The sequence below is a fragment of the Panthera tigris genome, chromosome A2 (genome assembly GCF_018350195.1).
Source record: "Panthera tigris isolate Pti1 chromosome A2, P.tigris_Pti1_mat1.1, whole genome shotgun sequence".
Classification (NCBI taxonomy): Eukaryota; Metazoa; Chordata; class Mammalia; order Carnivora; family Felidae; genus Panthera; species Panthera tigris.
The window spans coordinates 12,234,496-12,250,132 of record NC_056661.1 but is presented as its reverse complement, the minus strand read 5'-3'; the positions used below and the strand labels follow the sequence as shown (position 1 = coordinate 12,250,132).

General features: G+C 49.4%; 1 protein-coding gene across 8 annotated transcripts in view; it reads left to right on the top strand.

The window, feature by feature from the left end:
* The window catches only part of EPS15L1 (epidermal growth factor receptor pathway substrate 15 like 1), a 97,140-nt gene that overhangs the window by 56,491 nt on the left and 25,012 nt on the right, over positions 1–15,637 (top strand). For all 8 annotated transcript variants that reach the window (XM_042978477.1, XM_042978482.1, XM_042978478.1 and 5 more), the window contains exons 15-21: positions 473–670; positions 2,210–2,374; positions 7,255–7,378; positions 8,340–8,390; positions 9,038–9,174; positions 13,182–13,242; positions 14,163–14,245. In XM_042978477.1, coding sequence (XP_042834411.1) covers positions 473–670; positions 2,210–2,374; positions 7,255–7,378; positions 8,340–8,390; positions 9,038–9,174; positions 13,182–13,242; positions 14,163–14,245 — 819 coding nt within the window. The remainder of the gene's footprint in view (positions 1–472; positions 671–2,209; positions 2,375–7,254; positions 7,379–8,339; positions 8,391–9,037; positions 9,175–13,181; positions 13,243–14,162; positions 14,246–15,637) is intronic.

Sequence of the window (15,637 nt, the reverse complement as noted above, 5' to 3'; positions counted from 1 at the left end):
CCTCCGTCTCACCCACCAAGTCAGTCATACAGTGAACGGCCTTGGTCCCCACTAAACTCACCCTGGCTGGTGCCTCACAGCACCCCGGGGCCAGCATGCTCCTCCTCCGCCCCTGCCACCGTCTGGTGTCTTCACTGCTCATTATAAACCGGGGAGGCTGCAAGCTCAGCAGATTGAAAGCCCTCATCTCCTCCTCTGAGGCCTTGCACGGGGATGTTTAGCCCCTGGGAGACAGGTAGACTGCCTTTGCTTATCCCAGGCCTCAAAATTGACTTATCCCAAAATTGACTTTCTGTCAGTTCATGGGCATTTGCACGTCTGCCTTGTTTCCTTCTGTTCTGCGAGTGGAGAGAGGGCCCTGGAAGGAAGCCCAGGTGTCCCGCCATCAGGCTGGTATCTGCCTCACTGGGTCCGCTTGTTCCAATGATGTGAATTAAGACTCCTCCTTTTGTCATATTTCATCTCATTTCAGATTTCCTCGTTGAAGACCCAAATCCAGTCTCAGGAATCTGACCTCAAGTCCCAGGAAGACGACCTGAACCGGGCCAAATCGGAGCTGAACCGATTGCAGCAGGAAGAAACCCAGCTGGAGCAGAGCATTCAGGCCGGGAAAGTTCAGCTGGAAACCATCATCAAGTCCCTGAAATCGACGCAGGACGAAATCAACCAGGTATCTCCCTGAGGGCGGGACCTTGCCTCTGCTGGTGGGGGGGGGGGGGGGAGGTCTTCTGGGGCCTTCTTGCGAGCGGAGCAGCTGCGGTGAGCTGTCACGTCGGGATGTGTGACCAGCCTGCACAGAGGGCACTTGTTACCTTGGCTCTCACCCAGCCCGTTTATGTCAGGCTCTCTTCTTAGAAGCTGTCGTCCTGGCCTGGAGGTCAAGCACCCAGCGTCCCGCAGCGTGTGCTCCAGCATCACGTTGACTTTGGCCTGCGGGCTGTTTGCTGTGCCTCGCTGTCCTTCCACTTGCCCACCTGGGCGCACGCCCTCTTTGGGGAATGGGCAGGGTCTGTGTGAGGACTTCAGTGGCTCCTTTGGAGAGAGTCTTGGGTATAGAAATGCCCTCCCCAGCACGGTTCTCAGACCAGCGAGAGGGACAGAGTCTGAGACGTTTTCCGGCACCTCTCTGTCCCCGTGCGATCTGAGGACTGGTACATTGCTGAGGCCCCACCCTGTGATGAGCATCACCCCACGTGGGGCCCTGTTCCAGTTCTGCAGTCTGTCTGGGCACCCCATCCTTATCCTGCTTTGGTGTGAAGGCCCTGGGGCCTGTAGCCGCTTCTCGCCAGCAGAGGGCGGGCTTCCCTCCCGCTCCCCTGTATGTAACAGCCCAAGGCCTCCTTGCCAGCCCTTGGGTGTCCCATCGACAGACGGGCGTGATGCTTACCCTTGGCACTATTACAGTGGCCAGCTGTGCTTCCTCTCTTGACCGACTCGATCCCTTGCTCTTTTTGCCAGGTTGCAGACAATAGTTGATCGCAAACACGTACGCGGGATTTCATTCCCTGTGTTGTGTTTCATTGTTTCTTAGATCTGAGATTATTTTAGGTCTTTTCCATCTGAGCAATTGGAGTTTGTGTAACATAGATAGGATCCAAGCCATGCGCGTATGTTAGTAATAATAGTGATGTTCACTGTCATGTATTAACGCCCACCCTTCCAGATGCTACAGGAGGTGTTTTACCCATCGCTTCCTGTGGTCCTTTTTGGAGAAGAGCTAACAGAGAGGTTAGGTCACTCGCCAGAGGTCACACAGTGTCTCACACAGGATGAGACAGTTAAGATGACATTCCTGGTCTGTCTGACTTCATAGATTGTCCTCCTTTCCCTGGCCTCACATCCCTGTCCAGGACAAGGAGCAGTGGACAGGGTGATAAAACCCCATAAAGGGGAAATGTTTACTATCACTTGGAACAGATCGTGAATGTGGATTTTTACCAATTTCAGTTCTTTTCAGAATTGACAGATGTTTGTTTGAACACAGACCTCTCTCAGGGGTCAGGGATATAAACAGGCCTCATGGGGCAGTGACAAGGACCTCGTGGTTTACAAGTCGTGTCACTTGGGATCCTCTACTGTGTAGGCGAGTAATTCAGTTCCCCATGTGAACGGAGTCGGACAATAGGGTTGGACGTTAGGAGAAAAAAAATATCTCTCCTGACACCTTTCCCCTAAACCCCATGTGATGTCAGCAATCTTTGTCGTGTAGGCAAGAAGCAAGCTGTCCCAGCTGCATGAAAGCCACCAGGAAGCCCACAGGACCCTGGAGCAGTATGACGAGGTGCTCGACGGGGCCCACGGCGCCAGCCTGACCAACTTAGCCGACCTGAGCGAAGCCATCTCCCTGACAGAGAGGGGCGGTTTTGGAGCCATGGTAAAGGTTGAATAAGCGTATTGCAGTCCTGGGATTAGGTCCCACGTTGGGATCAGAGAACGCCCTGCCTGCTGGATCCGGCACTCGCCAGCCTTGATTTTGTCCAAATGCAGGGTGTTTCTTGTTTTCGCTGCCGCTTTGCGTGTCCACACAGGCCCCGCAGCCCGGGGTACGTGGCTGTGCGTGATCCTTGCTTCCAGGACGAAGCCAAGGATAGGCCTGAATCCTTTGTAAGACCGGTTTTTAAAGATATTTGTCTTTGGTGAGCCAGCCACCCAAATTCAGAGGGCTTTCCCAAACTTAACCAAAAGTGGATCAGGCTCACACATGTGAAACCCTACATCCTACTAGTTGGGGGCGGAGGGCGGGGCATGGGAGAAATGTGTGTGTGTGTCCGTGTTCCCACAAGGAGCACCTTGAAAACTAAATGTATTTGTGAAGATCAAGACAAATGACAGCCCTTTGAGGCACTGCTGTTTGCCCTGTGAACTGGCCCCTCTCCTGCACTTTGGGGTGTGCTGAAATCCTGGGCTCTTATGACCCCGGGGGCCTTGATCTAGTCTCAGGGTGCTGTGGACCCGGGCTGCTGACGTCCAGCCGGTGTCCCTTTTTCCCCATATCATCACGTCCCCTTTTTCCTGCCAGCGCCCGCCCTTGTGGCTGAGCCCCAGCGTGTGCCATTTCCGCTTTAGCCTGGCCGATGACAACATCTTTGTGCTCCTGACAGAGCCGATGGGATGCTCTTGGTCTCGGTGGTTTCACTGTGCTCTGCTCCCAAAGCCTTTTGACCTCTCACCCCATGTTGCTGCCCCCTCGTCCGGGGCCACTCCTCTGAATTGTCTTGCTCCTGGCCCTGGGCTTCGTGGATTCCTTCTTCTTCCTGTAGTCACACAGCTTCTCTCTCTTTCTCTCTCTCTCTGTCTCTCTGTCTCTGTGTCTTTCTCAACTTGAGTCTTGGCTCTTCACGTTCATTTCTTGACCTGTTTCTTTCCTCAGTAGCCAAGTAGTCAGTCCTAAGAATATATGGGGAAGCTTATACCTCCTTCCCCGAATCGCTTAGAAGATGCTGTTGGTGTCCTCATCTGTCTCCCGTCTTGGGCCCTCACTGCCTCCCTCTGCCGCTCACAGATTCCTTTTCCTCACGGAATTGTAAACGGGTGAATTCCGTATCTGCTCTTGAGCCCACCGTCAGCTTGATTGTCCGAGTTCAGACTACGACTGTCCACTCTTCGTTCGCTGGGAGAGACAGAATTGCCCGCTTGGCTGGCTGGCCGCTCAGTGTGTGCATTTCAGCTTCATGACCCTGACTTTACTTTTCCCGTCTGTCACTGGCCCCCTCGCACAGCTTTCCGCTTGCCCTCCTTCATCTTGGTTTGTGGAACAGCTTAAACCCTTTTGCAGGTTCGAATAAGATTGGTTTCCTGGATAAAAAGTTGGCAGTTTGCAAGTGGCCAGTGATTTTCCCTCCCCCCGCCCCCCACAGATTTTTCATCTTTTCCTCATTTCTGTTCATCTTGTGAGCGGGGCAAAGTTTACATGATAGGCAATTCATTCTGGAATGTCGATGTCAGATATGTTACATAGCAACTTGCAACTGGTGTCTGAAAAACTATATTTATCTTGTACAAATACAGTTTTTAAAGCATTTTTCGGTTTGTTTCCTTTTCTTAATAAACACTTCGAAGAGGGCTTTTTGTTTACTCTTGAATGTTTCAAGACTGCTTCAGAGAGCAATTAGTTCTCTTTGAGGTGGGTGACAGTGAGGGGTTTAGTTCCCTGAGAATACTGTAACCAAAGAGGGGCATCCAGAAGTTTCTACGGCTGGGCAGGTCTACTGAAGTCACTAACTTTAGTTTTCAGCTCATACCGTGTTACTTTGTCCCAAAGACTGAGGCTTCTTAAAGCCAGATTTATTTCTTGTCTCTCATCCGACAATGATACTGGCCTCTGGCTCTTGAAGGCAGCGCTCAACCAACCTGTCTAGTAGGAAAAGGCAATAAATCATCCCCGACTTCAGCCTCGCCAAGACCTTATCATGAAAGATTGGTTTGTCATCTCATCCAGCCCCACTGGTGTGCTGGAACCATTTTTATTGACTTTCCAGAGCTGATTATTAAATAGGAATTTTGTAACCTGATTGTTTAACTTTTGGTGACTTGAATTCAGCCACAGGGGGAGTATTTGCACCATGGGAATTGACAGGACGAAGCTGCCAATCAGGGCCTTTTTTTTTCCCCCCCAGAGAGCTGGTTCACCAGCACACCACTGCCCAACCCCTAGCTAAAGGGAAGGAGAGTCACAGAAACTCCTTTCAGAGTTGTCACATCGGTTTCTTAAGAAGTGCAGAACTCAGGACTAGTTACTGAACTCCACGTTCAAGGCATTTTACCTCTGCTAAGGGACCTGTCATTTACCCCAGTGCTCGTCTGCCACACCCGTGTCTCCCAAGTGGCAGGTGGCTCAGTTCTCATTGATAGGTGGTCAGTGGCTGGTGGAGTTTATGGCATCTCTATGCCAGGGGAAGCCTAATTTTCTGCTCTGAATCCGTGAAATGGACTCAGAACCACCGGTGGTTACCTCACGTGTGTGAATCCTGCTGGGGTCTTTTTAGGCTTCTCCTTGGAAGGGGAGGGAGCGATTGCTACCTTAGGCAAATAATTGCACCTGAGAAAGAGATCACAGACCTGGCTTTCAGTTCGGGGGGCTCACAGCCAAAGCGTCTAGTCACAGCCTCTTCTCTGCCATCGTCCACTGTTAGTTGGCAGGCTTCCAAGTGATGATTGAAAACATCGAAAAAAAAAAAACCAAAAAAACACCAACTTGTAAATCAGTGCTAATTTCTAACTAAATAGAAGCTTTCGTTCTGAGACCAAGCTGTCATTCTTAATGTGCTGCTGTATCCAGGACATCATCTCTCTTCTTCTGGGGTGAGATCCATTCCTTCCCCCAGGGTGCAGCGTGAGAGGGTGATTTTCCGTCTTGGCTGCCCGGCTTCTTTAGATCAGGACACCCCATCCTACTTATCTGTGTGTGAGAGGCCCGTCGGACGTCTGTCGGGCGACTGCAGCTCGCATGTTTGCACTGTGACGTCCTTACGGAGCCGCCCGCTTCCGCGGTATTTGTGGTACTTCCTTGCCTAAGAACCCGCTTGGTCTTCCCGCCTTGGGGAGGGAGACCTGTGGTTGGAGGCTCCAGGTAATCTTCCCCAGGTAAGAAAAATCATCCCGTGTTCATCAGAGGACAGGGTGTTTGTCGTCCTTCAGGAGCCTGTGGCTTCCCGTTGGCCCAGGGCCTCCGGGAGCCATCCCGCTTTCCGAAGTCAAGCAGCACAGAGTGCTGGGGGCCTTGTCTGGAATCTTCCTCTGGCACCTTTGACGTCATGGCCCTGTGACCGTTGTCTGTATTTTTACGGAAGCCCCAGCTCTTTAATCATTTGGCTTTGGTCGGTTGGAATAATGGATGTTTGCCAGCCCCACGGGTGCCGACACACCTGCCGGGTTCAGTGAGGATGTTGTGCTTTTTCATATCACAGTGAAACCTTCGTGTTTTCACTGAGGGTGTGTCTTCATTAACCAAAATACACTCACTGTTTCTAAACGGAGTGGGCCTTGTTCCCGTGTAGGTTGTACCCCCTCACCCCCCAACACACACACATCGGGGCCATTTTCCACTATAAAAAAGTGCTCTTCAAAAGCAAATCGTCTTTTCTTCCGGCTTAAACGTGCTTGTTTGTTTCTAGAAATAAGCACTTTAAAACAAAATGCAAAGTGTTATATATGCTCTAGTAGTTCCAACTGCATAAGCAGCTCATTTCCTCCCAAGATGCAAATAGCCAGCGTGTTTCTTGGTGTGGGGACAGCATTTACAAACATGCCCACTTAGCTATACGTTCTATGAGGAAAAGATGGTTGAGGGAGGCCACACTTTTGAATGAGGCCCAGGCTGTGGTTCTTGACTGGCTTGTTACGTTTTCCTTTGGACACTTCCAAAGATACCACTTTCTTCTGACTTTGTAATATCTTATTTTTGATTTCTAATTGTGATAAAACGCACAGAACATAAAATCGTTCATCTTAACCATGCCTGAGTATATTCATGTGCAACTAGGCCCCAGAACGTTTTTCTGCTCATTAACCACTGACTCCCCAGTCCCTGGAGCCCACTGTTTTACTTTCTGTCTCTGCAAACCTGACTCCTCTGGGGACCTCTTCTAAAGTGAGATCACACAGTACTTGTCTTTTCGTGACTGGCTTGTTTCACTGAGCATCACGTCCTCAAGGCTAAACAATACTCCTGTGTATTTACCTACTGCATTCAGTGTATCTGTCCATCCATTGGTGGTGGTTTACATGACTGCCTTCCACTCAATGTTTAAATAAACTTTTAGTTCGCAAGAGTGGTGGATTTACAGAAAAACATAACAGGTGGTACAGAAAGTTCCCACATGCCCCACACTCCGCTTCCCCTGTCATTAGCACCTTATCCTGTACATTTGTCACTGAATGAACTAGTGCTGACACGTTATGAAATGATGTCCATATTTCTTCAACGATTTTCTCAAAATGTTTATTCATTTTTGAGAGTGAGTATGGGGAGGGGCAGAGAGAGAAGGGGACAGAGGATCCGAAGAGGTCTCTGTGCTGAGTAGAGAGCCCAATGTGGGGCTCGAAGTCACAAACGATGAGATCATGATCTGAGCCAGAAGTCGGACGCTGAACCGACTGAGCCACCCAGGTGCCCCACTTCAATGATTTTTTTAGTCATTCTCCGTAGGGTCCCACTGCTTGAAGGAGAAACATGCAGGTTGGGTATGGAATTCTGTACTTTGCTTTAAATTTGAAATAATAAAGTTCCTGTCCTGTCTCTTCACAAAATTACAGGACGATCCTTTCAAAAATAAAGCCTTGTTATTTAGCAACAATGCCCAAGAATTGCATCCGGATCCTTTCCAGACCGAAGACCCCTTCAAATCCGACCCGTTTAAAGGAGCTGATCCCTTCAAAGGTATCTCTCTCGGTGCCCACTTAGTCATTGAAGGGCTGTTTACTTTGTGCCTGTTAGAGTTGTCCAATGACCAGAGTGGTTGGCCAGTAGCACCTTCTGGAATGGAGGGGGAAGGGAGTTCTTTGAGCCCTGTGGGTCACCAGAGCGTTGCACCTCGGCCTGGTCCACTGCGGAGCTGAGGTGTTCGAGTTGGGAGGGAAGAGCTGAGCTCCCAGCTTGCAGCGAGGTGCCCACGTTCACGGGCAGCTGGCTCCGCCCTCGACCTCTGCCCGCTTTGGTTCCCATCCTCCTGTCGGGGTGGTAAGTTCTCCCTCGCTGCCCTGGTGGGACGGATAAGATAGCCAGAGGTAGTCGTGATCGTGAGACTCCCCAGTGAGCGACAAGTCCCCACATAAATCTAAGGTCTCGATGTGACACATTTGCCCAGAGCCCCACATGAGTCCAGAATAACTAAGAAGGCTTCTAGAGATACATGTTCCTCACTGTGGTCCTTCAGAGCAAGGTAGCATTTCCAGGAAGGCTATCTGTACGTCCCCGAGCAAATGTACGGAGAGGGCGAGGCGTGGAGAGGGCAGAGGGGAGCGCCTTTCCGGCATCACGTGTGGAATCGAAGCACCACAGGACCCAAGCGACACCGGGCGGCTCTGGAAGCTCAGATGTGTGGAGCTCGTCCTCACACTGGGGCTGGCCGTGGGTCGGGCCCTGTGTTGTCCTGGCTGGGGGAGGTGAGAGGGACAGTGAGGTACAAGAGTGTAGCATGGCGGAGAGAGAGCGAGTGGTGAATTCTGGCTCGTTCCACATTTCCCCCCGCTGCAGCCCCGTGTCGAGCAGCCGGTGGTGCCTCATTTCGTCCTGAACCCCCCAGCTGGGAACAGCCGCCTCGGCCAGTCGCTGCTCCTCCTTGGATATGCCAGGGTCATTTCTACGGTAGAGCTAAACATTCCTCTCTCCTCCAATCTAGGTGACCCGTTCCAGAATGACCCCTTCGCAGAACAACAGACCACTTCAGCAGGTAAAAGCCTTTGTGGGAGAGGCTTTTTGGTTTTTCATGGGCTGGTCCTCACCCTTATTTATCTACTACTTTCTTTTTCTTTTTTTTTTGCTAAGGTGAAATTCGTTAGAACACAAAAGTCAACATTTTTAAAGTGACAATTCAGTGGCATTCGGTACATTCTTAATGTACAACCACCACCTGTGTGTAGTTCTAGAACGTTTCCGTCCCCTAAAAGGAAACCTTATCCCCATGAGCAGTCACGCCCTCCTCCCCCAGCCCCAGGCAACCACCAATCTGCTGTCTATCTCTGGATTTACCTGTGTTTTCATTATTAAAGTCAGCTTTGTCGGGAGGTGTAATTTATACACAGCAAAATTCACCAATTTTAAGTGTATAATTAGATGAGTTTTGATAAATGAGTTTTGAGTTAGGTGAGAACATTTCCATCGTCCCAGAAGGTTCTCTTCTGCCTCCTACCCCCCCATCCCCGGGTCCCTAGCAATCACTGATCTGCTTTCTGTCATTATGGTTTTTACCCTTTCTAGAATCTCATATAAAGGGCATTCAGTCAGCTACGCACTCTTTTATGTTTGGGTTCTTTCACTAAGCGCAGTGTTGTTTATTCATGGGGCATGTTTTTCTTCACTTTCCAAAACACCTTCTAGATCCATTTGGAGGGGATCCTTTCAAAGAAAGCGACCCGTTCCGTGGCTCTGCACCTGACGACTTCTTTAAGAAACAGACAAAGAATGACCCATTTACCTCAGACCCGTTCACGAAAAACCCTTCCTTACCCTCAAAGGTGAGTGTCACCTGGGAGGCCTAGGTGCTGCCCGTGTGTGCCCTTGGCGCACACGAAAGTGGCCCTTCCTTATCCCCCGCCCACCCCCGGGCCGAGTCCGGGGCTCCCAACATGCGGACTGAGCTCGCGAAGCCTGACGCGTGTGCACGTAGGCCGTGAGCGCCACACGGTTCTCCGGGAGCTGGGCCGCGGGCATGTCCTACTCCTGGAAGGTGAGGTGACTAGTCCCTGTGAGGCTTGTCCCATGAATCAGGGGTCACGTTCAGAGGTGCACTGAGCCCGCATCAGGATGGGTTGGGCCTCGAATAGCTCTCTTTTCTCTGTTCCTTCCTGTGCCCCTGTCACTTCAGCTCAGGCCCACTGGCTGGCTTCTCTGTTCTGTCGCCTGCCCCCACTGCGACCCCGTCTCCCAACAAAAATGAAACAAAACAAAGCATCACACGTTCCACATGACCACCCTGCCATCTTCCTGGCAGCACTTAGTGTGTGAGGCACTCACGTGCCCCTCTCCACCCCCAGCATCTGGCGGACCGTGTGTTTTGCAGTGTTAGGCCCAACACACTGCATTAAATGGCTGTCAGCTAGGATTTGAAAAGCAAAACAGTGACTCTGATTGAACAGAGAATTCTCATGTCTAGGGGAGGGCGGCTTATAGCCCCTTTCATGTTCTGGGCTGTATCTCTTCCAAAGCCCTACACGTGCCCTGTCTGTCCCTCTAGACCCAGAGTTTCTTGAAGGCCAGGATAGGTTTGTAACGTTTCCGTCTGTGAGACCTGTCGCGGGGACCCCCTTTCATTCTTGGTATTAAGCTGTGTGTGATGTGTGTTCTCACTCTCTGTGGATCAATTTTGTTGAGCTTGTCCATCAGCCAGCTTTTGGTCATGTTAATTTCCTCTCCTGTTTGTTTCTACTTCACTGATTTCTGCTTTTTATTATTTCCTTCCTCCGCTTAGTACTTTGCTCTTCCATTTCTAACATCTGAAGATTAAACCTCAGGTCACTGATCTTAGACCGTTTTTTCTAATATGAATGTTTTCAAACTATACATTTTGCCCTGAGCACTGCTTAGCCACATTCCACACATTTTGATACGTTCTGTCTTTACTGCCTTTTGTTTGTGGTATGTTCTAGTTTCCCTCACGATATCTCTGTTGAACCATGTATTATTTAAAATACTGTTTTGTTTCCAGATACTTGGTTTTTTTTTTTCTTTTACGTGTCTTATAATATTGATTTCTAATTAAATATGCTCCTAGGGAACATGTTTTGTATTTTTTGCGGTCCTTTTAAATTTATTTATATTTATTTTACGGTTTGCATTGGTGTCCACACTGTATAATTGAGAAGAATGTTCATCTATGGTTGTCGCGTTCTATAAATGCGAATTACATCAGTGTGGTTGATAGTACTGTTCAGATCATTTGTGTCTTTACTGTTTTTTGTTTGTTTGTTTGTTTGTTTGTTTGTTTTATAGCTTTCCCAATTGCTGAGAGAGGAATGTTAAAAATCTGTGATTGTGGAATTGTCTATAGCCCCGTTAATTCAGTCAAGTTTTGCTTCATGTATTTTGAAGCTCTGTCTGGTGCCTACACATTTCTGCTGGTTGTATCACCGTGATGCAGTGACCCTTTTATCATTATAAAAGCTTTCTTTCTTCCTCTGGTGACACCTTTGTCTTGAGATCTGTTCTACCTATTAAAATAGTTGCCTCATCCTCCTTATGCTTACTCTTTGTACGCTATACCTTTTTTCATCCATTTACTTTCAGTAAATGGGTTTCTATATACGAAGGGTCTTTTAGAGTGAGCATGTAGTTGGGGCTGCTGGTCAATCCAGTCTGGAAATCTCTGCCTTCGAAATGGAGTATTTAGACATTAACATTTAATTTAGTTATTGTTGTGGTTAGATTTGAGTCTATTTTATTATTTGCTTGTTCTTTATCCCCTTTGTTTTGTCACTCTGTTCCCTTTCTGCCTTCTTTTATTTATTTATTTATTTATTTATTTATTTATTTTAGAGAGAGAGAACGCACTAAGGGAGAAGGGCAGAGGGAGAGAGAGACTCTTAAGCAGGCTGCATGCTCAGTGCAGAGCCTGATGTGGGGCTCGATCCCACGACCCTGGGACCATGACCTGAGCTGAAATCAAGAGTCAGACACTCAACTGACTGAACCACCCGGACACCCCTCTGCCTTCTTTTAGACTATTTGAATATTTTCTAGAATTCCATTTTCTAGTATCTTTTGGCCTATTTTACCTATATCTATTTCTATTATTTTTTAGAGGTTGCTTTAGGGATTACCATATACACCCTTAACTTTTCATAGGCTCCTTGGAGTGAACGTTACATCACTTTATGTAAAATGTAGAAAACTTGCAGCCAAATTTTCTTGGGGGGATAACGATCCTGTCTAAAGGATAGATCCCTTTATCCACCTCCTCCCTAGCCAGCAGTGTCTCCTCTTATGTTACAGGTGTCCTACGAATATAATATGTCTAAATACGTCATAAACCCTGGAAGACAGTCGTTTAAGTTTTGCCTTAATCCACTGTATGTATGTAAAAGAAATTTTAAAGAGGAAAAAAGTGGTCTGTTTATTTTTGCCCATATATTTGCCATTTGCTCTTTATTCCTTCTTCCGGATCTGACGTTTCCTCCCATTATCCTTTTCCTTAAGCCTGAAGAACTTGGTCTGGCACCTTTTCTGATACAGGTCTGCTTTGTTGTCATTCTTGAAGGGTATCGCTGCCTGACCTAGTAGTTTTTGCCCCTTGCAGCACTTTGAGGATATTGTTCCACTGCTTTCTGGCCTTCCTTGTCCTTGAGGAGAAGCCGTCAGTCTCAGGCACTTGTTCTCCCGAATGTACCATCCTGTTCTTCTCTGGCTGCTTTCTCCCTCTCTGTCTCTCTGTCTCTCTGTCTCTCCGTCTCTCCCTCTCTGTCTCTCTCCCTCTCTGTCTCTCTGTCTCTCTGTCTCTCTCTGCCTTTCAGTAGTTTGTGAAGCATATGTATGTGGTTTTCTTTGTATTTATGTTGTTTGGGGTTTGCTGAGGTTCATAAATCTCTAAATATCTTTTACTGGACTTGGCAAGTTTTTGGCTGTTACTTAAACATTTTCTTTGTCTCCCCTGTTCTCGTCTATCTTTGTGAGATTACAGTTACTTATATGTTAGAGCTTTTGCTGATGTCACAAGTCCCTGAGGCTCTGTTTTCTCATTCTTCTTTCTCTTTTTTTCTTGTAGATTGGATAATTTCTTCAGATCTGTCTTCTGTCTCACTTACTTTTTTCTCTATCTGTTGTGTAGCTGACCTAGTGAAGTTTTATTCTAGATAGTGTACATTTTTCAGTTTTAGAATTTCCATTTGTTTCTTTGTGTGGTTGCTGTTTTTCTGCTAAGATCTACCCGTTCCTCTTAAGAGTATTTTCCTTTACTTCACTGAGCACAGTTGTTACTGCTTTAAAGTCGTCCTCATCTAAGAATTCTAGCATCTGGGGCGTCTTGGGATTGGTTCTATTGATTGTCTTTTCCCTTGAGAACTGGCCACATTTTTCTGGTTCTTTAGAAACGTATCCTGTGTCTCATGAGTGCTCTTTCGTGGTGACTGGATACTGCTCTGTTCCTCCAGAGAGTCCAGACGGCGAGTTTTCTGTTGGGGTCTTAGCTTTGCAAAGCCCTCAGATTACAGCTGTCCAGACAGAAGATTCAACCTGGTTCTGTTCGTTCCTGCCCACTTTGAATTCTCGTCCAGAGTCTTCCTGCTTTGGTTCACTTCCTGAGCTTTCGGGTGGTTGCTTGTATTTACCTGTGTTTTGTATTTTGTCCAGAGTTTAGAGGCGTTATCTGCAGGAGGGTTTGGCCTGTGGGGATTTTACTCCACCAGGGTTTACTACAAATCGTTTTATCCTCCTCGTGGCCAGCACCAGATGTCAGGACAGTGTGTGGTTGAACGAATGGCTGGGTAAATGAGTGAACTGCTTTTCACTCTTCCTCTCTCCTTTCACTCAGCTCGACCCCTTTGAATCCAGTGAACCTTTTTCATCCTCCAGTGTCTCCTCAAAAGGATCAGGTGAGACCGATGGCTTATTTTCCTTCTGACCCTCCCCGCTGCCAGTGGAGGGAGCCCACCCGGTGATGGTTTTATTTCCAAAGCTGTGTGTCCTCAGAGTTTATGTCATTAGCCAGGGGCGCCCAGATCCTCGCCGGAAGCACTTCAGCCAAAGCCAGCTATACCTCCCCCCGCCCCCGCCACTGCTCATCTTTGTAGAAAGGGAGGTGGGCAGTAGGGAGGAAGTCAGTAATGACACCACTGTTACCGGTTGCTCTCTGCTCATTGCTCCTTACGGGTCTCTGGTTTGTACCTTCGGATCTTTTTCCTAAAAGAATCCAAAGTTTGGCTGAGGGTACTGGCTTCTGCATTGAGGGAGGGGAGCATTTGTGGACTCCCCCTGGTTCTGGGGAACAGTCCCTGCTTGGTCCTACTGCCTTGCCTAGCAGCTCGTGCTTGATGGTGATAGAGTTCATTACCATAGGTGGCTGTGGGGGTTATCCAGGCAAATTGCCCCCCCAAAGGAGAAAGCTTGGCAAACTGCACTGACAGGCTCCCCACATACATGGCGCTGGCGGTGGGTCACTGCAGAACTGCACCCCCCTCCCTGACCCGGGCTGTGCTTCCGCACCTGTCACTCGTCTGCTGACCGTGAGCAGTGCTGGCTAGAAGTACAGATGGGGCAGAGTCCCTGTGGCTGTCCCCTAGGCGGCCGTCACAGCAAGAGACTTCCGGCCGAGCTAGACCAACCATGAGCCAGCACAGGTGGGGCCAGGGAGGCCTTGCTGAGGGCCTGCGTCCAGGTGCACGGCCCTGGCCACCTCCTCAGATGTCCCGCGCTGGGGGCCCTGGAATACGGAGAGGCAGCACCTGACCCTGACCCCAGGAGGTGTGTTCCCTGAGCGCCCTGTAACTCTGCATCTGTTGGTGCCACTTTGCAGGTCCCTTTGGAACCTTAGACCCCTTTGGAAGTGGGTCCTTCAATAGTGCTGAGGGCTTTGCTGACTTCAGCCAGATGTCCAAGGTAAAGCCCCACCCACGGAGCACGTGTGCCTCTGCCAGTGTCTTTGTGCCTCTTGTCGTGGTCTTGTCGTGAGCAGCCAGGCATAATTATTAATACCACGTATGTATTTCCTCGGCACCTGTCAGACTCTGAAACGCATCCTCATGTGAGGCCATGAGCCGGCAGGCAGGGTCTAGAAAATGCCTGTGGTTGTGATTGGCTCCATTTCCCTTCCTCCGAGTGAAACTGCCAGAGCCCTGAATCCCTCCACGAGGCCTACGTGTCGCGGGCTCCCCCCAGTCCTACTGGTGTCTGTTAGCTGCCAGATCTTAGGCAATAAAGTTGTGGCTGCACAGACCCAAAGAAGAGAAGGCATTAGGCACAGGGGACTCAGGAGGGTCACGGGTGCCAGGCCTGGTGTGCGTGCAGCTGAGACTGGAACTGTGGGCTACAGGCTGGCAGGCGGGAGGGATCCGGAGAACGTGGGCCGGTTATGTAAGTGGGAGCTGCCTGTGAGGACCCGAGAAGGGTTTGGAAAGTGAGGGCTGGGTTTTGTGAACAAATACACAGGTTCAAGACAGACGACACTCCTGCACTTGTCGGGCTGGGCAGTAGCTGCGTGCCACGGTCAGGCGAATATAGCCTGGTGGTGTCGGGGTCCTGTTGTGCGAGAGGCTGGGAGTTGTGGCTAGGAAGCTCTATCATTTATTTACTTATTTTGAGAGAGAATGCACAAACATGAGCGGAGGAGGGGCAGGGAGAGAGAGAGAGAGAGAGAGAGAGAGAGAGAGAGAGAGAGAGAGAATCCCAAGCAGACTCCATGCTTAGTGCAGAGCCCAGTGTGGGGGTCCATCTCATGAACCATGAGATCGTGACCTGAGCTGAAATCAAGAGTCAGGTGCTTAACCCACTGAGCCACCCACCAACTGAGCGTTGCCCTGAGAATGCTAAATCTTTAATGTAGCAAAAAGTCAGTAAATCATGTCCAAAATGGACAGATCAAGAAGTAACAGTAGATGCCCATGATTATAGAGGTAAATCTCAGAAGAAACCGCTAAGAAGTCAAAAACGTCGGCCATGGTGAGTGGGAAAGGCAATGGTCCGAGGGTCTGCAGATCTTCGTTATAATCTTTAGCGTCCCTTGGTTTTCAGTATGAGTACGTACTTCTCTGATAAGAATTTGGGAAAGCGGCATTAGGTGTGCCGCATGTGGGCCTCAGGGCCCCATCCCGAGGACCCACTTGTGCTCTGCTGCTTGCTGATAGTCCCTGCAGGCAGGTGAGGGCCTCACAGCCCGCGGCCCCAGAGCCATGCCTCTTCACTCATTCCTGCAGTCTTCCGTATCCACCTGCTCCAGCCCAGGTGCCATCGCCGTGGTGTGTGTGGGGGCGAGCGGTGGCCACATGCGAGGGC